The sequence below is a fragment of the Marmota flaviventris genome, chromosome 14, assembly GCF_047511675.1.
Source record: "Marmota flaviventris isolate mMarFla1 chromosome 14, mMarFla1.hap1, whole genome shotgun sequence".
NCBI classification, from domain to species: Eukaryota; Metazoa; Chordata; class Mammalia; order Rodentia; family Sciuridae; genus Marmota; species Marmota flaviventris.
In genome coordinates, this window is record NC_092511.1 from 89,469,709 (window position 1) to 89,497,701 (window position 27,993).

The 27,993-nt window shown below is 58.0% G+C and overlaps 1 protein-coding gene across 1 annotated transcript in view; it reads right to left on the minus strand.

Annotated features, from left to right (window-relative positions):
• The window catches only part of Kcnip3 (potassium voltage-gated channel interacting protein 3), a 75,491-nt gene extending 52,073 nt beyond the window's left edge, over positions 1-23,418 (minus strand). The window contains exons 1-2 of the mRNA XM_027919799.2: positions 23,316-23,418; positions 12,125-12,290 (exon numbers count right to left, since the gene is read on the minus strand). Of these exons, the coding sequence (XP_027775600.1) occupies positions 12,125-12,290; positions 23,316-23,418 (269 nt within the window). The remainder of the gene's footprint in view (positions 1-12,124; positions 12,291-23,315) is intronic.
• Positions 23,419-27,993: the final 4,575 nt, after the last annotated feature.

A 27,993-nucleotide genomic window follows, 5' to 3' on the forward strand; every position in this document is an offset into this window, starting at 1 on the left:
TCGTTCATCTATCTGGCAAAGTCTATTCATGGCCTGTTTTCCACCATTTCACCCCAGAACCCCCCCCCCCCCCCAGCCTGTGGGCTGTAGGTGGGAGCCCTGGTCTATGTCCAGGGAAGCATCCTAAATGAGATCACTGTGGGCTTCCCTCCCACAACCCTGTCAGGTGCCAATCAGGAGGCCCTGCCTTGAACCTGTCCCTTCATCCACACACAGATGCAGAGGACAGCAAAAAACCTTCTTAAGCAGCATCCTTGGACCCACCCACCTTCCTGAAGCCTCTGGAGGTGACATGGAATGAGGCTCTTGTCACTCTAAACCACATGGAACACTAGTGACAAGAGCAGAGATCTCATGGGCAGCAAGGACTAAACTCAGGGAATTGAGAGCCATGATGCATCCTGGGTGAGAGGTGGCAGCCTGAGAATGCTAGCTCTCTTTGTCCCAAAGCCCCAAAGGTGTGAAGGGCGTGGTCAGAAAACAGCCTGTGATAAAATGTTAAATTGGTGCAGGGAGATGGCCACGTTGGCACATGCTGCCCCCTGGAGGGAAGATGGGGAATGACTACCAGGAGAACTCCTGCAGGGAGGCAGGGAGGGCAGGTTGGGCCTTCCCAGGGTGGGGACTCCAGGATCCCCAGCCTGTGAGAGTCGGCCTGGGAGCTCCAAGCCCTTAGCCACCCAGCGTGGTTCTCCCTTTCCCTTGAGTTGTCCTAGGTGTTCCTCCCATCCTGGACATGTGGACACTTTCCCAGCCTCCCTTCCCTCACCCCAAAGACCCTCCAAAGCCCTCCCCTTCAGAGCACAGGGACCCCCACATACGCACACCATGACAGGGGAGGGGTCTGGTGCCAGGGAGGTGGTTATGGGGATGGGAAGTCCCCATATCCAGGCGGGTGGCTCCTCAATGCTTTGTGGATACTCCCCTGCCCACCTCATCAGCTGGCCAGGCCCAACCTTCCTGGTCACCCTGTCCATGTGGAGGCAGGCCATGAAGGAGGCTGGGTGGGCAGAGGCTGGAGTGGGGGCCTGGACTACAGCTGCCTGCTCTGTCCACAGAACCCAACCACTGGCTAAGGAAACATGCCAAACTGCTCACAGTTGGCTCTTAATGAACTCCGCCTCATTAGCGAGGCCCTAGGGAGCGGTTTAGGAGATGCTCAGAGCTGTGAAAGGGCCCAGGACATCCCAGGATGCAGAAAGGAGGGGCAGGGAACAGAGTTACATAGAGGCAGGACTGGGCATCCCCCAGACCTGGGTAAGTGGAGCCGGGAGAAATCACAGGATTTACAGCTGATCTTGAAAATCGCCATCTGTAGTCTCCGTTTTTAGTCTCCGTTTCACAGACAAGGAAACTGAGGCCCAGAAAGGGAGATGCCCCAGCTCAGGGCCACAAAGACCCCATCAGCATCATCCCAGACACTGAGGTTGTGAGGGGTAGCACTGCTCTGTCCTTAACTGACACTGGTACACCCTCAAGAGCCCACTATTATGTCGTCGGACTGATGACATATGTCACCTGACAGCCCCTCTCTTATGGCCACTTCACAGATGAGAAATAGGCTCAGAGAGGTGAGAATTTGCTTTGCACAGAGCCATGAGATTCTGTTTTTATAACTTGGGAATAAAACCTAGCGACCACTGAGTAACCTTTGAGGTCCTGCCAGGGCATCGTCCACTGGCTGAGGTATCTGACCCTCCCGGGGACAGAACTAAGTGGTTCATGGGCTGGGGCTGGCACACACAGACCTGCCAAGCTGATAAGATGCAATGGATTTCTCTTCTCTCTGGCAAAGAACCTGCAGGCGGTGGCTTCGCTGTCCTGGATCTTTCTTGGTTTCCCGACCCAAGTGTCGGTGGGAGCATCCTCTCTCTGTTCCCTGCATTGCCACCCTCTGTCAAGCTGCCCGTATTTCCCTTGTGAATCAGCCTCATCACGTTTCTGCTTTCCGCATTTAGGGTTCACCAGAACCTTGACACTCTCTCGAGTCTATTTGTAGGCGCACGATATTTTTAACGCGTTGGCACGTTGCTTTGACAACTCAAGCCAGATGTGCTCAGCTTTGTCCCTGCTGTCCCAGCCTCATCCCTGGCCCCTCCCTGCCTCTGCCCCACAGTTGCTGGTTTCTGGGAGCCCTGGGCTTGCTCTGTGATGGCAGGGGCTCTCTGCTGGCCGTGGGGCCCCACGTCTCCTGTCTGGGTGTCAGATGGGACTTTTCCTGTAGCATTTGGGCAGAAGTCCCAGCAGCCAAGGCCAACACAAGTGATGGTGACCAGCTAGGCAGGTCACATTTGGGGACTGGGAAGTCTGCTCTGTGACTTGCTCCTCCTCACTCCCTGAAGGGCAGAGCAAGTGGAGGTTGGTGACTCAGAGGGAGAGAATATGCTGGAAAAGGCTGGTGTGTTGAGGTGTTTCCCTCCATCCCCCACCCAAGGAGCCTCCATCCACACCCCATCCAAGTAAGGGGCTTCTCAGAGGCCTGTGGGTATTTGAATGTGTCCCCTGGAGTTTGGAAGGTGCAAGACTAGGGGGTTCTGACCCCCTCATGGAAGAGGTGTGTTGGTGGCTGGGGATACATTGGCCAGAGGCAGCCAGGAGGAGGGCAGTGACCTGAATATGCTGCCTGGGACCATCAGAGAGCCAGGGCTATGGTCTGCAGAGCTCCTGCAGACCCCAAGGAGGGGCAGGGGCATCTCTCTGCCTGGTTCCATCCACCCCCTAGAGAAGGTGTAGACAGGAGATGGCTCAGCACCTGAGAGTCAGGGCCAAGGGCACCTGGCCGTGGGAACAGCATGAAAGGCCTCCCTGGGCATGGCTAACACCCAGTGTCTGCAGGTCTGCATAGAGTTCATCCAGAGGGCAGGCAAGAGCCATCCCACAGAGTGGACTGAGGGTCAGAAGTGACAATGACCAGGGTCTCCCCCAGGTGGTCCTATAGGTAAGCATTGGGCGTTTGTGGTTTTAGCAGCTGCCCAAATGGTTCTCGGGACACTATGGGGTTCCCCGGGCCTGGCTGGCCTCGGCTTTTTCTATGCCCAGGTAGCTCTTCCCCACATGGCAAGAGGCCCAGAGCCAGTGGCCTGCAGAGCCCATAGGAGGGTGGAGGTCGACCAGCAGGCCCAAGCCTTCACCATCCACAGCCCCGCCTTGTCCTGGGGAGGCAGGTTGTACCTCAGGAGACACAAACCTGCAGTCCTTGCCCTTCCCTACCCTGGTTCTGAGCCAGTGCTCAGTGTTCACCTTGGGGACAACCCTATTAGGCTCCTAATCAGGCTTTGTCTCATTCTCCCTAAGGAAGGGACAGAGAAATTATTGAGAGAGAGACACACACACACACACAAACACAAACACCCCCCCACACACATACATGCGGGGGTGGGGAAGAGAGTACCAGGTCCTGCAGGTGGAAGGTCTGAGAAACACACGTGAAGCTACCGGGTCATGAGGACCTCTGTTTATCACAGCATTGTGGCAGGAACTGACCCTCCCGCCTCCTACAGAACAGGTTCTGTTACATATCCCACTGGACAGATGAGGGGCTGTGATCTGGAGAGACCCTCAAGGTCACTCACCAATGAGCATGTAGGGGCAGCTGTAGGAGCAGCTAGCGGGGTCATGGCCGGTGGGCTGGTGACCCTGGCTGCACCCCTCTGCCCTCAACTGGGCCTCCCCAGGGGTCTCTCTTCACAAAGAAGCAGCCAGGGGCCCCACCTCAAATCCCCTCCTCCCCCTTCCTGGAGAGGGGCGTGCTCTGCCCCTGCAGGCATGGCCAAGGGTGGCAGGAGCACCTCAAGGTAAGGGCCTGGGTCCCCACCAGAGCCCCCTGAGCTTGCCACGTGGCTCCAGACTTGGCCCCCATCTGCAAACCGTCACAACAGCAGAATCCTCTCCTCTTGTCCCTAGAGATTAAATTCTGCTTTCCAGTATTTTCCACTGATTTCCAGAGGTTTGATTCTGTGCTCAATTTGGTGTTTTTATTCTTAAAATGTCATCTGTGAGTCTGACAGGCATTTAACGTGACAGAGGCTCTGTGCTGGGTGCTCCAGATGAGGCAGGGAATAATCTGGGCCCAAGGCCCTGCCTCTGGGGAGAGGACAAGGTCAGGGACTCCAGCCCTGCCCTCGGCTCGCGGTGGGCAGGCAGGTCCGTGGGCATCACACTCAGCTTGTTGCTTTGGTTCTTGGGAAGTGTGCCTTGCACGCCCACACCAACTCATCCAGGATTTTTAGGGGTTTCGATTTATACCCAGGAAGTCACATGACTGCTTTAGCCCACCAGTAGCAGGACAGGACGAAAGAGCCAGGAAGTCCTTGCTGGGTCCCCAAGCTGCAGATGGCCACCCTGTTTCTGGGTCTGAAGCTCCTGTCACCACCCCTTCCCAGGTATCCTGCCAAGGAGACTCCGGGTCTCCATGTGCATGGATCCCTCCCCTCCATCCTACTTGCTGTCCCCAGAGCTAAGTCTGGGTCTTGGTCCTGCTCAGCTCTGGGTGGGGGGCGGAGGAGGCAGAGAGGAAGAGGGGATGAGACGCAGCCTGCTTGGAGTCACCCCCATCCTGAGCTCCAGCCCAGGCCCGAGCCTGAGAGAACTCAGGGATTCTCAGGGGACCCCCTGCACCCCTGCCACACCTCCAGGAATGTTGGGTTTCATGAATTTTGAAAGGTGGGTATCTGTCACCCACCAGCTCATCTCCCTTATCATCACCACAGATGGAGGAAGACAGTGGGGGTGTGCGAGGGAGGGCCAGCCTAGGGGCCCAGGGTCTGTGCACGCCCCGGGAGGAGGATTGTCCCCTCCCCTCCTGCTCTTCCTCCTGGGCAGCCCTGGCTTGGCCTCCACTGCCCACAGCTCACAGCAAGAGAGGCAGAGCTCAGAGACCGATTCTTTCCAGTCCTGTCCCCAGGGCCGCTGCCCCTGGTCAGTGCTGTGCAGGAGGCAGGCTGGGTCCTCAGCCCCAGGGCTGCCTCTCTCTGCCCTCCACCTCGCGACCCTGGTCCCACCGAGCAGCCCTCACCTCGAGCCAGGTTCCCAGAGATGAAGCGGAAGAAGAAGCTGATGATGTCGCCCAGGTGCTTTTTGCAGCCATGCTGGCACTCCTGCAGCCTCAGGCGGGGTCCCCCGCCATGCCCCGCCATGCCCCGCCTGGGGGCCCCAGGCCCAGGGCCTGTCCTAGGCTCTGCACCACAGGCCACCGGGCAGGCCGCCGCCCCCTGCCTCCTCTGCCTGCCTCTCCCAACCTGATGCTGAGTGCCTTTCTTTTTCTAGAACTTTCTCTTCCCCCACCCACTTCTGGCCTCTCAGTCCCAGCGTCTCTTCTCTTGGCCCCAGCCTATCTCTCTGTCCTGTTGCCTGCTCTCTTGGTCTTTCCAAAGACAAGCTACCCTTCAGCCCAGAGGCCCAGAAGCCCTGGGCAGCCAGAGCCCCACAGCTTCTGCCCTGGATGTGTCTCTCCACCAGCCCAACTCCTGCCTCAGGACCCTCCACCTTGCACCTGGCTCCGCAGCCTCCCAACCCAGGAGCTCACTGTCCCCGAGGTTGTACGGGAGGGGACTGGTGAGGGTGGGCAGGGCTCCTGAGCTCCTAGCACCCAGGGAGGAGCTGCCACCAGTGTGACTCTCACTAAGGGTGTGATCTCACTGCAGAGGGCCCCGCCAGGCCCCCATCTCTCTGCAGTCACCTAGGAGGCTCAGTGCCGGGGCTCCAGGCAGAGCTGGGGCAGGGGACCCTGGTCTTTGGCTTTTTCTTGGCCTCTGACCTTTACTCACGGATACCCCCCCAGCCTTACTGGTGCAGCATGAAGAGGGGGGAAGGGGTCCCTCCGATGAGATTAGGGGAAGATGTACCTGGAGCAGGAACTGCTAACCCTGCCCACCCCCCATGCCTTCTGAGCCCCAGTGAGCACCTTCAGCCCTCAGTGTGACCCTGTGAGCTGTTGTGCTGCGTGTGGCCGAGAACGCCAGCTCCACATCTATTCTCCCTGCTTCTTCGACTATGGAATAGATTCTGTTGGAGATGGAGATAAGCCCATCCCCCCAAATTACCATTCCCCCCACCTTCCTTGCAGACAGCATGGCTTAGTTATGACCCATGAAATGTAAGCCTAAATCTTCCAGAGATTTCCGAAAGTGTTGCTTTCCTGATGGAAGCATCACCAGTTTTCCCCTTCCTCCAGATTTCTTCTACCTCTTGCCTGGAATGAGGCCATGATGGTGGAAGCCAAAGCAACTATTTTGCAACTGTGAGGGCAAAAGAACAGACGTTGACTCACATCCTCAACTAACAGCGAGTGCCCGCCACCTCCTATCTTAGATAAAGCCATTGCTACTTGGTACTTCTGCTATATAAAAGTGCAGGCAAGTCACAAGATCCTCTCCAGTGTCAAGGAAGAATGCTTCACCTTGTAGCTTCTGCTGCTCAAAGAAGATGCAGAGCTTCATGGGCTGGCTTGTGTGCCAACGGTTGGCACGCTGCTCTGAGCTGGTCACTTGGCTCAAGGGGCGGCTGTACAGCAGGCTTGGCCAGGGCGAGCAGCGCTGCCCTGGGGCTTAGTCAACCAGTAGATTCCATGGCACAGTGTGCCTGAGGCTGGTTAGGACACCTGTGGCACCACAGGTGTGTGTGTGTGTGTGGGGAGAATCTCAGGTTCTGAGCAAAGTCTGCTTTTTTGGCAAAAATCTGTGCCAAAGGTGGAAGGGCTGATGGGACACCAGGTGGCCTGAGTCCTGAGCTGCCCTCCACCTCGCCCTCTCCCCCCCAGCTTGCAGGATCTGGTGTGTAACGCTCCACAATGATGTAAAGGTGCTGCAACACGAGGTCAGAGCCCGGGCAGCGTGGGGACTGGAGGCACAGGCCAGTTGTGCGAGCAGGTGGCTTGTACTCCTATGGTGTCTGCTACATGGCCACCGTCCCCTGAACCCACACCTGGTAAGTCCCTAAGACTGCTCAAAGAGGACAAAATTCACATCTGATTCGCAGACAGAGCTGGAGGAACTGTTAGCACCAAGTCCAAGCAGATATTAGGGCCCACTTGGGGACAGGAAAAATGGGACATGTTCCCGGTGGGCAGAACTTTGTGGACATCTACTTACCCCTGTTGTCTGGAAGGAGAGATGGCCGAGGCACAGATTTACCTTGACCATGGGAAGGTGTTAACCATTTGTTCAGGGCTCAGGGAGGCGGAGGGGACAGGATTGGGGCAGTGGTGACAAGGAAGTCTGGGGAAGAACCCAGAGTGAGACTATCAGAGTCCTTGGTGAACTCTTGGAAAGGTGCCCAGGGATGGGCAGGGGCCTGGGACCCAGGGAGACTCGAGGACCTGCTCTGTGCAGTGGGGGGCCTCCCCTGCCCACTTGAGTGCCTGCTCAGAAACAAAGTGCCCTTCTCGTAGTTGCCTAAGGTTCCCGCTGGTTCAGCACAAGAATCCCTCCCGCTGTCTGGCCTGGCTGCTGAGCACCCAGCCAGCCACCAGGTGGCAGGTCAGCCAAGTGTATCCCACGCATGCAGAAAGGGCCACCATTCCCCTCCCGCCGCTCACACATATCTAGACGTGGACCTGCCTGTATGGCCGCCCTGCTGCTGGGGTCCCACACATCATTGTTTCTGACCAAGGGGCTCACTGCAACAAAGTGCTTTCAAACCCCACTGTCCTTACGTGTCCCACCCCTGGATGGCCTTGCCCAGAGGTGGAAAGGTCTACTGCTGCGAGGTTGAGACTGTCCTGTTAGATGCTGGACTTGCAGTTTCTCCCGCCCAAAGGATGGCCCAGGAACCAAGGGATGAGGTGATGCTGTCCCCAACCCATGCCCAGTATTTGGCCCATGTCTCCAGTGCTCTGGGCTCTAGATCAGAGACATCAGATTCCAAAGGAAGAAGCCATTTCTGAAGGTGAGATTCCATGGCTCTGCGGAACCACAGGCTGAGAAGCCACCTGGCCATCATGGGCTCCTTGTATCACTTAGACCAATGGATGTAACAGAGCGTTGGCCAGATGGACGGTCCTGATGGTCAAGGGATGAAGACGCTGCGGTTACACAGCGAGGGACTCAGAGGACTCTATCTCACATCTAGCAAGTTCTCCAGGGAACCCTGGGACACTGCCAGACACAGTGATTAAGGTTAGCGTCAGCTGGGCACAGTGGCACACACCTGTAATGCTCACTATGCAAGAGATTGAGGCAACAGGATTTCAAGTTTGATGCCAGCCCAGACAACCTAACAAGTCCCCGTCTCAAAAAAATTAAATAAATAAAACAGTGGGGCTCATAGCAATCCCTCAGAGGTGGACCACAGAGGGCTCAGATCTCTAAGGAGGGAGGGTTTGGATCTCTCCACTGGGGATTCTTAGCTGAGGCCCCTGTGGTGGGTTAATGATGGCCAAAGTTTCATACCACAGCTCCACATAGAGGCGGAACCTATTTGTCTTCCCTTTGAATCTGGGCTGCCCCTGCACTTATCTTGATTGACTTTTCCCTTAACTTCCCTGTTGGAAGTAGCCACCAAGTAAGAAGCTGGCTTATCCTGATGCTGCCATGTTGTGAGGAAGCCCAAGCAGCCACGTGGACAGAGACCCACACTGACGCACCACAAGGCAATTCCCAGCCACCAGCGAGAGGCAAATTATCACAACCGATGCCATGCTAAGTAGAAGAACCATCTAGGAGGGGGCCTGCCCAAATTCCTGACCCACAGGATTGAGAGAAACAAAATAGCTGTTACTTTAAGACACTATAGAGTATGTTGTTAAGTAACAAGAAGAAACCAAAACTTGCCCCTCAGCTTCGAGGGTGGTGGGCTCAACTACCCTCTGTGTAGAAATCCTCTTCACAAATCACCTCTCCCCTGGCTCCACCTGTCCTCTACTTTTGGTGAAGATGGCAGCTTCCCAAATCACAGAACCAGTTTCCAGAAAAACCCTTGAACATCTGCATCCAATCTGATATTTCACTTGGAAATATAATATCAGTTGAATCTTGGTGCTTCAGACATGGTAAAATGCTGGCAGTATATATTGATATATTCTCACAGTTTAGAGGCAAGTTAGTTTGACTTTTTGTTTCCAGATCTTTCTGCCGACCCCTTTCCAGGGGGATGCTGGTGGTGGTCTCCTGGTTTTGTCTGGATCTATGATGGGAGCCTAGGAGGAGTATGTCCCAGACACAGAGGGGCTCAGGGGCTGAGGAGACTGCAGGGCTCCACTCTGGGAGGGGTGGGGCTACGTCCTTTGGTCAGCAGTTGCACTGTCACACAGAAGCACGGGGCTGGTGCTCCAGGGCTGCTTCAGGAATAGCCCAAGGGGTGGGGGAGACGCTTCCCACAGTGGCAGGGCTTAGTCACATCCTTGTTCGTCGACCCTCCAGAATTTCTACAAACCTGTCCAGGCCTGGAGCCAGTGCTGCCCTGCTTAACAGCCTGGATCTGGCTGTCCACAGTCAAGACCCAGGTTAAGCGGGTATTATTCTGGCTAAACAATCCAAGAAACCCAAGGCCTACAGCCCTAGCGGGGAGTCAGACTTGAGAAGCAGGTTTGTCGGGTTGGCTGCCTCAGCCACGCTCCAAGAGGTGTCCTGCCAGGAAGGACCTGAGGAAGCACCTTGCTGGAGAGTCCACACAACAGGTCAGTCCCAACTTCTGGGTCATCAAGAAGGGCTCCCTGGGGCTTCTGGGCTGAGGCCCCACCCACCTGCCACAGAGGCCACCATCTTTGCCCACCTCCCAGCTGCAACTCTGGGGTCTTCAGCCCAGGAGTGACTGCCCAGGGCACAGCTGAAGCTGGTCCAATCCTTGTCCTTTCTTCTCCAGGTCCCTCAGTCCCTCTCACTCTTTGCCAAGGTCCCAACCTACCGGAGCCCTGAGGACACCGCACTGGACCTGGGCTTCTGCTCTCAGCCACTCCAGACCCCATCTCTCTGGCCATGTGCCTGCAGAATGGAAAATCCCGGCCAGGAGGGCCAAGTGTCTGGGCCACCTGACTTCCACAGACACCGGAGTGCTCAGGACTGTGTGCCCGGTCTCTCTGAGCACGTGGACAGACAGCACTGACAGGCACCCATTGTCCTCTGTAGCCGGAGCCCATAGGGAGCAGAGGAGCCTCACCTGCACACATGTGCACAAAGCCCCTGGTGTCGCCACACCGTGGAGTCATCCTTGAGGACACAAGGGTGCACAAGATCTGTTTGGACTGAGGAATGCGGGCTTAATCAGGGTCTGGGTTCCTCAGTCTGTGGGGTACCACCCATGTCAGGGTGGGCACCCTGCTCAGAGCACGCCAAGGTGCTCCAGGTTCCACACCTCCCAGGGCCCCAGTGCCGGTGACCTGCTGAGCCATGTGACCACTCCAAGCACCCATGGACTTTTATGTAAAGGAGGGTGACAGATTTGCAATGCCCGCTTCCAACAATTACATAGAATCTCATTTTTCGCTTTCGTATCTCTTCTCACTGCCTGGTGTGGGGGTCCAGTAAATGTGTCCTCCTAGGGAAGCGCACCAAACTCGGGGACCCATCCATGTTGACGCCCTGCCCTCCACTCGTGCCCTGTCAAGAGCCTCAGGTCAGAGGCCCCGCCCATTAGGAAGAGCCCTGAGTTGGGCGTGGCCGTAGGCGTGGCTTTCCCATCTCTTCCATTTCCCACCTTCTCTCCCATTGTCCGCACTCTGCCACTCTGAGGGGCTGCTGCTTGGCCAAGGACACACCAGCCTCAGCCCCATCCTGAGCCACCACTGCCTGCCAGCGGGAGACGCAGAGGTGAGGGTGGGTGACATGGGATCTACAGGAGGAGAAGGAAGCCTCAGCTTGGTCACCCCCTTGGATCCACCAGGAAGACTGGGAGACCCAGAGGCCAGGAGGGACTCTGGGTTTCAGGGGTACAGAGCCGTGCCTGTTAAAGTGACCCCGAGTCCCCTGGATATACAGAGGCTGCACCTGCCCCCCTGCTCTCCCTTCCCTAGCCGAGGGAAAACGGAGTGTTTTTATCTTGCTGCAGGACACGCAGCTCGGTGAAGATGTGATCAGCCTGTTTCTACCACCTGCAAAACCTATCCTCCCCCACAATAAATACGGGGTGCACAAGGGCCCTAAGAGTGTATTCAAGTGCGCCAGCACTTCCATGGGAAAGGCTGGGGGACAAACGTCAACTAAGGGTGACAGCAGCACAGATGGGCAAGGGCTTCTGTGGGCTGGAATGGTGCAGGCAGTATGGGGACTTGGCGGGTAGCAGCCCTGTCCCCTCATGCACACTCAGGACACTGGGAGTGGCTGCTTGTCGCTATGTTTGCTGCCTATCCTAGGCCCCTTAGGGGGCCTCCTCCACATGTGACCCCATCAAGCCTGAGAGGCTGGGACCTTGATTGTGCCCATTCTCCAGCCCAAGGTTCCCTGGAAATCACACAGCTAGAGAACGTCCAAGACAGTGAGCAAGGCGCAGGTCTGAAGGACAAGTGTGTACCTCAGAGGCAGACTCTCACCCATGTGTGATATCACGAGTGTTCGGAGTGTGTGCGTGGGAAGGGCAACTGTGCATGCATGCAGGTGTGAGGGCTGTGTGCCCATGTGTGCAAGGTGGTTGTGCCCACCTGTGTGTGGGGAACACGGGCATGCGAGCACAGGTTGAGTGAGGTGTGTATATGTGTGTGAGATCGTGGGGGCTGCCTCTGCATCTCCCTTTCTGTCACACTCACCAAACACCAAATATGGCCGTCAGCAAGCACAGGACGGCCATTTCTGCTAGTTCCTCTGTGAACCCCTAGGATGCCAGCTCTGGACACTGGGGCACCCTGGGCAGAACTCTAGAGGGCTGAGGGCAAGCCTCCCCTCTCCAGGCCCTGCACGCCCAAATGCGCCTTGTGTCAGGGTTCCAGGCCCTCTTTTTACAGAGGACTTGGAGAGGACAGAGAGATGCCCAAGGAGACCTGGCAGGTGGGTGCTGGGTCGGGAGGAACCTGGCTTCTGAGACCACAGCTGCTCCGTCCTCGCAGCCACCCACTCCCAGCATGGCCTCAGCCTTCTGTCCCCACACTCCCTGAGTCCTGCCGGGAGCTCATTGCCCTGATGAGATGTGGGGGTGAGGCTGAGGCCTCAGAAAGGACAGAGCTCCAAGAAGATCCCCTGCCCCTCGGCCCCAGCCCTACCTGAGCCCTGCGGGGCTGCGCTGGACAGAATCCACTTGACCAAGCAGCACCGCATCAGGGCCTGGCGGGTGAGCCGCGGCCGCTGCCACTTGACACTCTCCTTCTTGCTCAACGGTGTGTGCCCAGGGTCCCCCAGGAGACTGCCATCCGACGCCTTCATGGCCTCCTGCAGCAGGAACAGGCAGAGCATCCTGAGCCGCTGATCCTAGAGGGGCCTCTGGGGCATTGCTGGGCCACCTGACATCGGGGTGAGGTCAGCCTTCACCTCACCCAGGGCTTGCGTGCTAGTCCTGGCTGGAGAGGCCCCAAGCTCTGCTGCCCCATGGGCCTCCGTTGCCCCTTCCATGGTCTTCTCTGCCCCATCTCTAAGGGTTTCTTCCTCTCTGCACCCTGCTTTAGCATACAATGGGGCCCCCAAAAGGAGGTGGTGAGGATTCCGGGGGGGGGGGATGAGGGTGAGCCTAGATCTGCTGACTGAAGCCCCCGCCTGAGAAAAGACCAGATTGCCAGAGCCGGTGGTCACTCAGAGGTCCCAGTCCAAGCCCCTCCCTCTCTTCACTAAAGCCCACGGACAGCAGTGGGTGTCCCTGTGCCCCGGAGCCTTTGCTCTACCTGCCTTTCTTTACCTATGGCAAGCTGAGGATGGATGAATGAATGGCTGATGGTCACCACAGGAGGGGCACACGGATGGATCCCACCACCCAGCTGTGCAGTGACACGAAGAAGCAACTCAAATGGCTAATGGGAGGGATCCCGGAGGAGAGAGTGGGTGGTTGAGAGACGGAGGGGCCTGAATTGGAGTTGGTGTGACCTGAGAAAGGACAGCCCCAGAGCAGTGGGACTTGTTTTCCTGTAACAATATTTGAGGCCCCTCAATAATCCTGGCTTCCAGACCATCCAGGTCTTCAGTTCCCGAGGGGCAGCAGTGTGGCCCCTTCCGGCCAGCTGCAGTCAGCCACAGTGGTCCCTCTGGGCATTGCTGTGCCTTTGTGTCTGGTACCTGTGGCCAAGGAACAGGTTCGGCCCCTGTGATTGGGTCACGGCCCCCAAGCAGCCCTGGGCTCATTCTATCCATGTGCTAGTCTTGGGGCTCACGGGACTATTCTGAATGGCCAGGTTGTCAGCCATTCAGAGCCAGGGTCATTTAGGTGTCTGCTGTCCCTCCAGGACCGGGAGACTTTACGGGTGTTACATTCGCACAGTTCTGAAAAGCCTTTTGTGGCTTAGCGTGACTGACAGGCAGATGTGCAGTCGGGTGGGGGAGGGAGGCAGGGAGCCAGTCCTGTCACAGTCTCCACGGAGGGACAGGAAGCCAGGCTTAGGAGTCAGATCAGGACAGCCAGAGGCCAGTGAGGCCTCTCTGTGAGGCTGGGTGACGCTGGCCCCTGTCCCAAAGGCACCAGGCCTAGGACCCTCAGTGACCTCATGGCCTTGCTGCCCTGGAACCAGAGGCTATGCAGGGCCATCTCTGTGCAGACAGACACTGGCTCCGGGGTCAAAGCCAAAGCCCTGGCTGGAGACCCACTCCCTGGCTGCTGGACACAGGAAGCAAACCCCTGGCCTCCGTTCTGTCTTGCTCGCATTCTGTAGGAACCGTCTGAACTCGGGAAGAGGCCCAACCATGATCCTTGAATTGCTGAGGGGCTTGCTGCATTCTGAGGCTCCAGGTAGAGGACAACCCTCCAGTGGCTTCATGGCTCATGGCCCCACAGTGACTCCTGGTCAGATTTGGGTGAAGTGACCCCTTGGCAGGCCAGTGTCCAAACCCCTTATGCTGGCTCTCAGGCCCCCTCAGCCAGGTCCCAGCTGTCAGTTCCCCTGTCCACAGCTGTCCCCACCTCCCCAACACACCTCCTCAGCAGTACCCCACAGCCCCCTTTCTCCATGCCTGCCCCACTGTGAGGGGCTCCATGGTGCCCAGAGCTGCAGCCTGGGTAGGGCTGATGGTGCTGATGGGCAGAAAGGGGGCGAGATGCGGGTAGAGGGCCCAGGGGTGCCGAGGGAGGCACACACACAGGGACCCTGCCCTGGCTGGTCGGAGAGGCACCTTCTCCATTATTAAAGATCTTATTCAGGAGAGAAATGGCCTCAATGAATAAAGGCTTCACTTCAGTCAAGGAGGGGGCAGGGAGGCGGGCAGCTGCTGCCTCTCAGCTCCCAGGTTCCTTGCTGAAGGATCTGCGCACGGGTTGGTGAGAGCGAGGGAAGGAGAGGCCCAGGTGGGCCTCAGGTCAGCTCTGTGGGTCCACCCTCCAGGACAGCGCTGGGGAGGGCAGGCAAGGGCTGCCCATGCCAGGTGCAGCTCGGTCACAGGGATTCTGTCTCGCGGGGGCCAGGCTGGGAGAGGCCTGTGGTGTCCCTGGCTTCTACCTCACGGTGGTTCTATCCACATGGGGAGGTTGGGAGGCCCATGGGTCGGCCGAGCCCCTTAGGGCACATCTGTTCTGAGCCTCAAGTCATCTCCTTGCCACCTACAAGGTGGGAACACCACCCAATTATATAGACCAGGAAATGACATCCCCGAGACAATTTGGGACATCCCAGGACTACACTGGAAATGCCAAGGCCTTCTGATGCCAAAGTTCAGGTGGCCTTGGCCACAGGCTTTGCCAGAGTGACTGGTCATAGGGCCAGGACCCCGGAGAGCTCATAGAAGTTTTGGAGTTCCCAAGCCCCCGCAACCAAGTCAACAGTCTTTCAAAAGTAGCAGATGTTCTGACATGTCCCGGGGTAAGGGGCCCTGATGGGGAGTCTAGGAGGGGTGGGGTTGGGAGGCCTGGGTGGGGCTGGGATGTTGGGCTGCCTGAGGGGGCCGGGATCCCACCTGTGAGCCCCAAGGCAGGGCCTGTGACGGCCTCCTTGTAAGGTAGGAGTAGGTTCCTAGGAGGCTGAAGAGGGGAGGCCCGGCTATCCACACAGCCTCAGAGAGGAGCCAAGGCCTGGGACTAGGCCCGTCAGGCTGTGGGAGAAGGGGAGGAGGGGAATGACCACCAGGTCACCCTCATGAATATTTGACTCTTGTCTGTCTGGGAGAGGGTCTGGCGGAGCTGTCAGGAGTGTTAAACAGCCACCCTAGCAGCCCTCCTCTTGGCCCCGGAGGCTGTGGGCTCTGAAGAGCAGGAGCTCTGGGAAGCCACCCCGTTGCTCCTTGCCCAGTGCTGAGAGGTGACCGGAGGAGAGCTGGGGCAGGAGGAGCCCATAAGTCACATCCCCCCCCGCCCCCGTGGCTTCCTGCGGAGTTTCAAGAAAGGCCAACCGGCCTGCCCACCCCGCCTCCTCTGCTCCTCCTGCGCTGGGCTTGTCCCCCCACTGAGGGGGCACTGATGCCCCTGCACTGGACACTTGTCCTGTGGATGCTCAGGGGCTGGCTCAGGAGTCTGGTTCTGGGAGCAACCCTTCTGCCTAGGAGAACCCCTGGGTCCCTGTCCCAGCACTGCTGTGTCTCGGACTTGGGAACCTTGTCCTCTTGGAACTTATCTCATTTTTTTTCTGTTTTCAGGTGCATTTATTTTCTTCCTCCAAAAGAGGGTCCTGCCACGTGTCCACAGCTCCTCGAGGCACAGACCCTGGCACCCACGAGACCCTCACTCCCCAAACTCCACAGGAAAAAAAACAAACCATCCAGCAAGAACGTGGGTAAAAGACATGCAGACAGCCCTCCAGTGGAAGGGGACATGGAGATGGCGATGAGCCCCTGACCACGTGGGCAGCTCCATTAGCCACTGGGATCTGCGAGCAGAACCACCCTGAGAACCATCCCATTTCTCTTCTCAATGGCCAAGATAAAAAATAGTGACAGCATCGAAGGCCAGTGAGGATGCAGGGACCCTGGACCACTCCTTCCTCACTGGTGGCACGCAGGACCCTGTGGCTACTCTGAACAACGGCTCTACAGATTCTTAGAAAACTAAAGATGCACCGACCGCCCAACCCACCCATCACACTCTGGGGCACTGGTCCCAGAGAGCTGAAAATACATGCTCCAACAACAACAAAAAAAAATTATACATGAAAACTTGCAGCAGTTTTATGTGTAAGAGCCTCAAATTGGAAACCTCCCAGTTGTCCTTCCGTGGGGGAAAGTTAAATACACAGTGGTGCGTCCATGTCACGGGCTCAGTGTGAGAGCAAACAGCCTGGGTGAATCTCTAGGTTGCCAGGCTGGATGAAGGAGGCCAATCCTGGAGGTCACGTGCTGTGTGATTCTAGTTATGTGACATTTTGAAATGACATTTTAGAAATGGGGAACTGATTAGAAGGCTGGTCACCCCAGAGACCGGGGAGAGGCAGGTGGGAGGAAAGGGTGGCTTCCAAGGCCTTCTGACTTGACTGTGTCTCGGACTTGGGAACCTGTGCAGCGCGCGTGCACACACACACACTTGCACAAATGATACATGCAAAACCGGGGGAATCTGAATAAGATCTGGGGACTGCATCCCCGTGGATACTCCAGCTGCCATATTGTACTAGCTTTGTAAGATGGAAATCGGGTAGAGAGGTTGCAGGACTCTGTTTATTTCTTACCACAATCAGATCAATAAAAAATTCAAATTGCAAATACTCTCATAAAAAAAAGAGTATTAAAAATACAAACAGAAATAAGGCCTTTGATAAATACCCATGAACGACAAGGTGATGGTCCCTGATGTTCTCCTGAGTCCACCGGAGTGACCTTCACTCCATTGGCTCCTGCCTGATTCTGCCTCATTTTAACTGGTGACAGAGTTGTCATTGTCCACAGGCCCCAGGATGGCCAGGGCAGGGTGACAGGGACTGATGAAGCCAGAAGACCTGGGTCCAGGGGATCCACAGAGTCCCTGGTGACATAGGTGTTGAAGACCATGTCCCAGAGACAGTGCCCAGCAAGGCTTACAAGATTCCCTCAAGGTGGCACACACCTGTAATCCCAAGGGCTCGGGAGGCTGAGGCAGGAGGATCACGAGTTCAAGGCCAGCCTCAGCAACTTAGCAAGGCCCTAAGCACCTCAGTGAGACCCTGTCTCTAAATAAAATACCAAAAAGAGCTGGGGATGTGGCTCAATGGTTAAGTGCCCCTGGGTTCAATTCCTGATACCAAAAAAAAAAAAAAAAAAAAAAATTTCCTCAAAGGTAGAGGCTGCAGGTAGCTGGGCAACTCTCTGCCGATCACCCCAGAGCCAAGACTCACAGGTAGGCCCGGGGCGAGTTTAAACTTCCTTCCAAGTCCCCCTGGCCTGTGGGGGTGGGGGAGGGACCTGGGCTCCCCAGAGCAGGGTGACGCACTGCTATGTGCTGGTACTGGGTTACGCATGTGTCAGGAGAGGTCGCTCATTGAAAGCTCACAGCAACACAGTGAGGTTCCTCAGAATCACCCACGTCATCGCCTGAAGCCCAGATCCTGGAAAGGTTCCTCTGCACACCCTCTTACCAAGCCCACCAGGACCCCAGGTATGTGCTCTCCCTAACTTGACAGGAGCACCCCCCACCTGTTTAGTGTCCAGATAGGGGTTGCCCCGAGGTCACAGGCTCCAAGGAGATGCCCTGCATGGCATGGGAGGTGACTTAGCACCCCTCTAGCTCCCCCTCACCACCTCTGTACTAAGAGAGGGCCTGGCCCATCAGGCCACGCAGGTGGAAATGGGACGCACTTGATTTGTTTTTGTGGCATTACCGGGTCACCTACTTCCATGACAGCTGTCAGCTTTCCCTTTACAGTGCTGACTGAAAGATGCCCCTTCAGCTGGGCACAGAGGTACCCACCCAGCTTGGGAGGCTGGGGCAGGGGGATTGCGAGTTCCAGGCCAGTGTCAGCAATTTAGCAAGGTTCCGTCTCAAAATAAAATACTAAAAAAAGCTGGGGACGTGGCTCAGTGGTTAAGTACCACTGGGTTCAATCCCTGGTATGAAAAAAAAAAAAATGCCCCTTCCAGGGAGTGTATTAGAATTTGAAATGCCAGTTAATTAAGAAAAAATAACTAGCACATGGTGAAGCATGTAAGGCACAAACAGCAAAGGCGGATGTTGTGGCTTGACTATGATTCATCCCCAAACCCATGTAGCACTTTAGTCCCCAGGGCCTGACATTGATTAAGGGTGAAAACTTAACAGGACTGCGTGTGTCTAGAGGTGGGGCCTTTGGCAAATGGTTAGGTTAGATGAGGTCAGTGATGTGGGGATGTGATTGAATTTTTGTGGCTTTATAAGGACAGGGAGAGACCCCAGACTCAGAGACACACATGTACTCCCACCATGGTGTGATGCAGCCTCAGGGACCCTCGTCAGAGCCTGCACCATGCTTCTCTGACTTCCAGCTCCAAAACTGTGAGCTAAATGAACCTCTTTTCTTAAAAAGGCAGCCTGCCTGACGTATTTTGTAATAGTAAGTGAAAATGGACCACAACAGGGGAGGACAGACAGGCTAAGAAGCTTGTTTCTCATCCCAGCTGAGCCTGGCCTAGCAGTGACCCCTGAAAGTCTGAGCTACCCCACACAGTGGCCACAGCCACATAGGATTATTGAACAGGTGGTGTGGACCTAGTCCAAACTGAGATGTGATAGTCTGTGTAAACACACACTGGGTTTCAAATATTTGTGTATCGGAAGCAAAAATAGCTTATTAATAATATTTATAGAGATTACCTGTTGAAAAGACAGTGTTTACACTGGGTTCCACTTAATTAACCTGGCTGGGGGTGGGCTTCAGGCCAGTTGGCATAGTGTCAGACCACTGAGCGCAGAGGGGAGAGGTCTGTGGTCAGTCAGACTGGAGGGCTGACCTCAGGGGGCCTTGAACCTGGGACCCTCACAACCCAGCTGGGTTGCCTGGACAAAGAGTCCGACGGCTCAGTGCCTCCCTGGTACACCCTGGCTGGTTTGTGAGTGGTTAGGAGAGGCGTGAACACAGAGCCCCAGAGGGAGACCACCACTCGTCTCCACCCTCTGGTCCTGCATCAGGCCACTGCCCAAGACAAGGGGGAGAGGTCAAGTGCATGGCCAGTAACAGACTTGCTGCCCTCAGCAGGCGCTTGCTGGGATCTGCTGGGAGATTTCCACCCCTTCGGGGGCTTCGTGGTTAGATTCAGGGGGGCCTGGGCTTCTCTATAAAGCTCTTCGTCCTATTTGGAAGTGCAGCTAAGGTTTCCAGTGCTTATCCTACACCCAGAAAATCCTAGTCCTGCCCATCGGGTAAGGAGGTCCAAGGTCTCAACCCATTTCCTCCCGGGGTGCTGCCCCAGGCTGGGACCCGGGCCTGCCCACCTGTCTCCCTGTCCTCAGGGGCTGTGGCGGCGCTGCCGTCTCGCCCGGCGCCCACTGTGGTTGGCTCTATTTCCATCATTCGGGACAGATGGCGGGAAGCAGTGGTGGGCGTTGTGTCGTGCGGGCCCCCAGGTTTGAGATGGGGAGGCTTTGGGAGCCCGAGCTCGTCACCCACCCTGGGCACAGACAGATGTGGGCCAGGTGGCTCGTCTTGTCAGCAGGGGGCTGAGATGGCCGCGGTCCCCACAGCCACAGGCACATTTGCACACCCACCCACGCGCTGCACGCCCCTGGCCTCGGTCCTCTCAGAGCGCTGGAGCAGAAGAGGCAAGACCTGCCGTCCTGGCCGGAGACTGACGGCTGCCAACTTCTCCAAGGCACAGGCTCCCTCACCCTGAGAAGGGGCCATCGCATTGACCCAGAGTTGACCTGTGGGGCTGGCTGGCCTTCCCAGGCGGTACCTTCCCAGGCGGTACCCAGCAACCAGAAAGCAATGGCGTCAACACCCCACCTCTCCGCAGCCCTCAGCTGAGCAAGCTGGCAGATGATCTCATTCATCCAGGTGGGTGATATCTCCTCAGGAAAATAAAAAGCACTTGGCACAGAGAAGCTGAGCAACTTGTCTGTGGACACACAGCTAAAGGGTGTAGGGGGCAGGACTGAGTCCAGAGAAACGGGGGCAGAGTCTTGGCTAGCATCTGGCTGCCCTGAGTGCCCGTCCAACAGAGCTGGGTGTGGAGTGTGCCGTCAGTGGCAGAGGGACTTGGATCTACTCTGGAGGCCACCCACTGCCCATTGCTGGAGGCAGGGGTGACAGGCAGAGCTGGAGACAAGGCCAGCGGAGGCCAGCAGTGCCTCGTCCCCTCTGGCAGAGGGGACAGCTGGGCAGAGAGCTGAGGCCACAGATCCGAGAGGGGAGACAGAGCCAACTGAGGGGAGGGACAGGGCCCCTTCTGATGTCCTCCTATCTCAGCTCAGCTCTGTCCCCCCCACCAAGCTGGCACCTGTGGGTCCCCTCGGCTCCTCCCTGACACGTGGCTCTGTGGGCTCCAGGACGTGGGCTGAGCACAGCTGACAGACGCACCTGTTCTAGGGAACATCAGCCTGCTGGGGCGGGGGTGGGCACCACAGTGAGTCAGGTGCCCTCCCTCCTGCCCGGGGGCTGGGCCACCAGGAAAGGGGCTGTGCCCAGCCTCTCTGGTCCCCTCTTTCTCTGCTTTGGAAGGCAGGGGTGTCCTTCCCCCTTGAAGAGGCCATTTCTGGAACACCCAGAGAAGCCTGGCAGTGGTCCATGGGAGCAGGGCCCCAGCCTCAGCCCCTGAGTCAGAAAGGCAGCTGTCCACTCTCGTGGAAGGTTTTGGAGAGAAAGGGGAGGTGGAGTCGAAACCCCTAGGATCCTTTCCATCACACTCCTGGATCCTCAGCCCGGAAAGGGGAGGCAGGAGCCAGGCCCCAGGACTGGGAGCGGGCGGCTTCCCGGTCACCTGGGTAGGGGCATGCCCTGGCCCCCTGAGGTCTTCCCCTGGAGCCGGAGCCCCGGGACCCAAGCCTTAGAGTGAGGCAGAGCGGGGTTCAAATCCCAGCGACAACAGCGCTTGCAAGCAGCACGGGCCTCTGCCTCCTCATCTGTAAAACAGGAGCTCAAGGGAGGGGGGACTTCAGGGCTCCTGCCCCCCGACCCTGGCCTTCTCCCCGTCTCCACCTGGACAGCAGGGCCACTTCCTGACCTGCGCTCTCAGTGGCTTTGGGAACCGGGGAGCAATTTAGGACCCATTTTGCACAAGTTCCTGCAAAAAGGCTGGAGCCGGGCAGGAGAGGTTCCCAGGCTGAGCTGAGCCTCCAGGACACAGTCCCCCAGAGCCCAGGACGGCGCCCGTGCCCACCACGATGAGCCCAGCCCAGGCTCTGTGCCTTCTCCTAAGAGCTGGTGGAGTTCCTGCTCATGGGGACCTGGTGCTGCGACATATGGTCCCCCTCTGGGCCTCAGTGTCTGTGGGCTGGGAGCGGCAGTGCCCACCCCCGAGGCTGAGCCAGGGTTCGTGAACGGGCAACTGGGGAGAGTGGGGAGCAGGGCAGGGCAGGGCTGGGGGCAGCGGCTGGCGAGAGGAGCCAATCCCCAGCCTATGCTGAGAGCAGACCCCGCCGCCCCTGGAGAGGAAGGTGTAGTTCCCAATCTCCAGTGGTGGCTTCCCCAGGAACTAGTGCCCCTGCCTGGCCCAGCACCCAGGGGTGTGGGGTCCACTCCTGTCCCTGGCCAGGCCAACACAGGAAGGCCTCTTGTGGGCAGAAGGACAGTGAGACCCACAGGGACCCAGGAGCTGGTTGTGGGGCGGGTGTAGGGCGGGGGAGGGGGCTACAATGGCCAGGAGAAGGGCCAGATGCCCCTGCAGGACTCAGGGCACTCACTCTGCCCATGTAGCAGGGACAGTGGTGGCCAAGCTCCAGGGGTGACCTCCAGCAGTGGAGGCAAGGGGAGGGGGACCATCCTCTGCTGGTGGGCGGAGCTGGAGTGCACATCTGGGTGCCGCTGGATGGTAGGAGTCCCTGCCTGTGGACACTGCATCGCATGATCTCGTGGGGACTCTGTCCTGGGGCTGCAGGAGCGTGTGCTGGTGAGGCTGTCGTACACACTCAGGCCAGCATTCACGCCAACCCCGCGGGTCACATGACCTGGGCTACCCACAGCATGGGTGGACAGGGAGCCTCGGTAAAGCATGAGGTTTCTCCGTGTCTGCTCTGCCCTCCTGGCAGATACTGGGGACACTTGAGGTGACAGGAGAGAAAGCAACTTTTCAACATTCATTGTCACCATGCTCAAAAGCTTCACGTCATCACCTCTGCTGATCCTCCTGGTGTCCCTGAGAAACAGACTAGACAGGGCCGGGGCTTTGGGACAGTGTGATCTGAAGCCAGCCTCCAGCCCTCTCTGGGCTGCTTGTCCTCATGGGTGAGAAAGGCAGGAAGCCCTCTCTTGGGAGGCGAGATTAAGAGAGGCCAGCCCAGTATTTATTCTTTCTTACTCACAAGACCTTGATTTTATTTGGGTCCTTTTGTCCTTCCTTCTTTATCCTTACTTCTACCTGCATGTGCTGGCTGGAGCGCCAGCAGCCATGTTGGGCAGGGAGACAGATGGTGCCTGGGTGCCTGCTGACGGGTGGGGGGGGGCGGTCTGTGTCAGCCCTGTATCACCTCCCTCTCGACATCTGCATGAGAAAAATTGCAATCAACCTTTTTCTAACCACTGTTATTTGGGGGTGATCTGAGCAGCCAGACCTAATTCTGGTGCTTCTTCTTTCCTTCAGAGCAAAACTATTCCACACCTGCGAGCAGCTGCAGGGCACTGGACGGCATTTTCTGAGGGTTAACTCTGGGCTGCGGGCTGGCTCACTTTTCTTGCCCACAGTTAATTCTTCCTCCTTGCCCTCCTCTACCTTTATTTCTTGACCCCTGTCTCAGGTGTTTCCCTCACCTCCTCTCCAACCTCCCAGCAGCCCCACCAGAGGGGACAGCTGCTCTGGGTCCTCGGTAGAAGAGGGCACTCGTTAGCTACTGAGCAGTTAACCGGGAGATGCACTCATTGGCCCTCCTCCAAGCACCAGACACCCCTGCTGTGTCCTGCCTCCCCTGACCCTCAGGGCAGTGGAAGCCAGCTCCCAGCCGCCTGACCCCTGTCCCCGGGACCTAACTGGGCAGGACCAGCCACGGGGCTGCCCTCCAGCCCTTGTCTCAACGTCACCTAGTGCCTCTTCCACCCACAGTGTGCCCCAGGAGTCCTCGTCCCCTCCTGGACACCCCAACATTCACTTTCCCCAAATCTACCTTAAAGGGGACAGCAGAGGATGGGGTCATAGAAGGGACCTCTAAGAGGATCCCGGGTCCGAGCAGTCCCCAGAAGCCCCACATCCCCTCCACGTCCCCTCCACATCCCAGGCGAGCCCTAGCCGGCCAGCGCCTACCTTGTCCCGCTGCATCCCGGGTGCTGGCGGGAACTGCTGCTGGCCGCCCCGCTCCCCAGCCCAGGCAACCAGGACTGCGCGGCCCGGCTGGCAGCTGCCTCATGTTTGCTTGGACCCAGACGTAATTGTCACCAGTGGCTTCTCCCCCGCCCCCTGCCCACACCCCTACCCCACCCTCCCTCCCTGCCTCCCAGCGCTCCGCCCTCCTGCTCCGCCTCTCCCCCTCCCCCTCCCTCTCCCCCTCCCCCTCCCTCTCCCTGTCTCCCTCCCTCTCCCTCTCCCCCTCCCTCTCCCTCTCTCCCTCTCTCCCTCTCCCCCTCCCTCTCCCTCTCTCCCTCTCTCCCTCTCTCCCTCTCCCTCTCCCTCTCACGCACATGTGCACGAGTCCGTCTTGCATCTTTCTGGTCCCCTCCCAGGCGCTCTCTGTACATGGCTTCAAATCCTGGCCCCTTGTCCTGTCCCCCAGGTCATGTCCCCTCAGGTGTCTGTCCCTAACTCACTCTCTCTCTCTCTCTCTCTCTCTCTGATCACCCTCTTCTTTGTTACCAGGGGAGGTTGCAACAGGGGGTGCAGAGGGTGTAGGGGGTGCCCCGGGTCAAGGAGCAGCAACTGGTGGGAGCTGTTCCGGGGCAGGGGTCCTGTCCTGCCAGGGGGAGCTCTAGGAGCCTCTTGGTGGCATTTTCCAGGCCGGCCCCTCCCTGTCCTGCGTCCCTCCCCTGGGTCACAAAGGTGGAGAAGCTTGCCCCTGGCTGCTGTGGCTTTGTAGGGGGGCTTGCCACCAGGACAGATTAACAGCCCAGGGCAAAATCATCAGGGGGACACTCAGGGGTCCTTCCATATCTTTCCTCTGTCCCTCAGGACCTTGAATCGCCTCCCTGTCACCCTGGTAATCCTTGCAGAGTGGGAGACTTCCCGAAGCGTGGACTTTTCCTATTTCCCAAATACCTTTGTCCTGGCTGCCTGGCTCTGAGGTTGGGAGAGCATTCAGGGCAGCAGAGGGAAGGGACCTTACCAGATGCTCTGGGGGGGGGTGGCGGTGGCAGAGGAGAGGTGAGGGCCCCCGGGGATCCCTGGGAGAGGGGGTCTTACTGCTGTTTTGGGGGGCGGGCTCCCTAGCTTCTTCTCAGCCCTGGGGAAAGCACCCAGGAGCCGGGTGCCTGAATGCTCTGCCAACTTTCCCCTCTGGGTGCCCGGAGGAGCCCGCCTGTGCGGTGCCTGTGGTTCCCATGGCAACAGAGCCCTGGCCGCCCGCCCCCTCCTTGGCAGTGTGCTCAGGAGCTCACAGCCCTCCCCACCCCACTTTTTGAGCCAGCCCATTAGCTTCAGCGTTCAGATGCTCCGGGGAAGAAAACAGCCTGGAGCTGTTGACCCACTGAGGCAAGGAGGACTGTCCCCAGAGGGGAGGTGACAGTCCAGGTGCCTGCCAGAAGCTCCCTGAGGATTATAAGCTGGGCAGACCCCAGACTTCCAGTCCCAGAGCAGCACTGCCTGACAGAGGGGAGCCCCTCGGCAGCTGGGGTGGGGACCAAGCTCCCTGGGAGCCATCTGCCTCAGGGACAGGGACAGCCCTGCCGCTCCCCCTAGCCAACTTCCAGGAGCTGGGTCTGCTGAGCATGTTGTCTTTGTGGTGGCCTTGGGAGAAAAGTGTCTTTGTCCCACTCTATGATAATGACAGGAAGACCGGGAAAAGTTAAAAGGTCAGCCAGTCCCTGGCTGGTCAGTGGCGGGGCCAGTGCGTGAAGGCTACTCCTTTTCCCCACGGAGCGCGGTGGGCAAGACCTGCCTCGCCCGCTAGGCTCCACTTCTCACCATCCGCCTGGACACTTCCTCACCTACACCCAGGCTGCAGAGCCAGGGCCACAGCAGCTGTCCCTGAGCCAGGCCCTCTGCAGTCCCCAAGTCGCTGAACTTCCCCTGCTCAGAGGCCCTTCCTGGGGATTTGTGACCTGCACGGAACAGGCTGGGACTCCCCTCTCTCCTGCTGGGCCATGGGGCAGGGGCAGGGGGATGGGGGGGTGGAGGTGGCAGTGCTCTGGGAACTTGCCCTGCAGCCCCCTGAGGTGGGCGTCCCCCATGGGACACAGAAGTGGGTGCAGGTGCCCTTGCCAGGGTCCTTGTGTCACCACACTCTCTTCCTCCTCTGGCCCCCATGGGGGCCTTTCCAGGTCTCCAGGCACTGCCCCCGGGTCTCTCTGCTGGGCCTCTGGGGAATAAGAATGAGAAATGACCAAAGTGGGGCTCCCCACCTGGGCCCCACAGACTCCCCCCAAGACTCTCAGAGTGGCCGCATCAGCCCTGTCTAGGTGAGGGACTTCCCTACCCCCGCCCACAAGTCTTGGGGTCTTCTGGCCCTTCCTCAATGTCTGTCCATAACCCCTCTGCCTTAGGCCCAAGTTCAAGTCCCTCCTCCCCAGGACCCCTGATCTGTGGAGCCCCCTGCCCCTGTCCTTTCCTCAACCTTTGCTTCTGCTGGGCTCTGGCCGAGGAGATGGAGGAAAGAGAGAAGTGCTGGGTCAGAGTGGGCTGCTCCTCCCCCGGAAGCCCCTGCCTGTCAGCAAGGCCCAGGGGCTGGAGGGGAGCTCACCATGCACATGGAGCCCCTCTTCACAGGAGACTGAGAATGTCTGAGGCCCCCAAAGGCCCCTGTCTGGGCGCTGCAAACTCAGGAGTGTCACATGACTTGAGTTGGTACAGCTGTGGCTTTGGAACCTACCAGAAGCACCTTAGCGGTATCTCCTTGATACCTCCTCTGCCCACTGCCCTCCCAGAGCCCTAGGGACAGTTGAGGCCAAGGGCACTTCTTGGTAGGGAAATACAAATGGCTGTCTCTTGCGTCACATCACACAGCTTGGCCCCTCCGGTCCACTCTCCTGTCCAAGGTGGGAGTGGTGGGAGGTGCGCTGCCCGCAGGGCTGTGCTCACCTCCAGCTGACCTCAGCTTGGCGAGGTCGAAGACTCCACCTCTTTCTCTTTGGGGCACATCCAAGGGTCTCCAGAGCCTGGCCCCCCTGTCTGGATTCTCAGGGGACCAAGGAACCCGCGGTGCCCAGTGGCACACTTGCCTTCTCTTGGCTAAGTTCTGTCCCTTCTCCAGGTGGCTTCCTGGGACTGAGCTAAAAGACCCCATGCCGACTGTCAAAAGGGCCTTCATGGAGGCCACCTGTCCTTTCCGTAGCTCTGCCACCAGCCACCAGCTCATCTCTCACCTGCTGGACTGCGCAGGGGAAGGGCCTTGACACATCAGCCACTGGATTTGTTAAACTGCACGGGGCCCGTGACACGATCTCAGGCTCTTGGGCCCACCTTCCTTGTGGCTTGAAGGGCACTCCTCACCGTCCCCCTAGGGCCCAGTTCACATCCTCTAGTCCCCCTCCTCTAACCCCAGCCCCTGGTTGCCAGCCCCCTCCGTGTGGGCAGGAGCCCATGACCCTCCCCATATCCCCTACCACGTGTGTCACTCAGGCGCAGGTCAAGGCTGGGTGGGGGTCTTCTCCCTGGGCATACCCCACCTCCCTCCTCACCCAGGGCTCTGAAACTCAGTCACCATGTGTAAGACGGAGGACTGTAAGGTGCTCCAGGATGGCACTCCAGGACAGTCAAGGGAGGACTGGGGACCTCTGAAGGGGCTTGGTACCAGCAGCACATGGTGTGGGGAGCAGGCTGGCCACCAGCCTCCCGGGTCAGTCCCTGGCATTCCAGCCTGGAGAGGCAGGGCCCAGGGAGAGGCAGGCCCTAGGCTCTAAGCAGAGGGCCTTGGCTCTAGCACGTGGGAACAGGGACACTGTCATTCTGAGCAGGGCCACAGACTGTCAGGCTGGGCGTGGAGGATTCAGAAGGCCGCCATCACCGTGGGTCCCTTTGGGTAGGTGGCGCCCTTGGTATTCAGCCCCTGTTTAGTGTCCACGCTCTGGTTTTCTCAACCAAGTAGCCGAGTAGCGCTGGCTACCTGGTCATTAGTTCAGGTAAGTGTGCAGCACACTCCCTGATGGATACTCAGCTCAGTGAATACAGGTGAAGTCACATTGTCCCAGCCCCATCACATGGCCCTTCTTCTGCATACCCAGCCACTGCTAGGGACCTCAGATGTCCTGGCCCATGTGGCGTTTCTTTGGCAAAATCTGCCACAGGGCTTTGTGCTGGGCAGCCAGGTTGAGCACCTGGCAGAACTCCCAGGGCCCCCAATCTGTCATCTCTTCCGCCACAGGGACATCAAGGACATCTGATTCAGATCTCCCTGGAGACACAGCCTCCTTCCCGTGCTCCCGCAGGGAATGGAAACAGGGGCTCATCCAACAGGAAACCCCCAGGCTCAGCTCCAGAGAACCCGAGTCCAACTTATGTGAACTTGAACCAGACAGTGACATCATGGAGCTTCATCTGCTCAAGCACATATGACAACTGCCCCCTTCAGGACCCCTGACATCTGCTCCTGTTGGAATGACAGACGAGACTGTGACCACGGGGACTTTGTTTCACATATGAAGTAGAATTTGCCTTGCAGAATCCCAACATTCTAAAACCAGGTCATGAGGCGACTTTCCCACATCATTTCCACCTCTTTGTCAACTGCTGAGTGCCGCGCCCAGCCCTGAACGACTGGTGCTCTCTGAACAAGCTCTGGTGCAAACCCAGCATTCAGCGGGGCTGGGCTGGACTTCTGGATACTAGATTTGAAGTG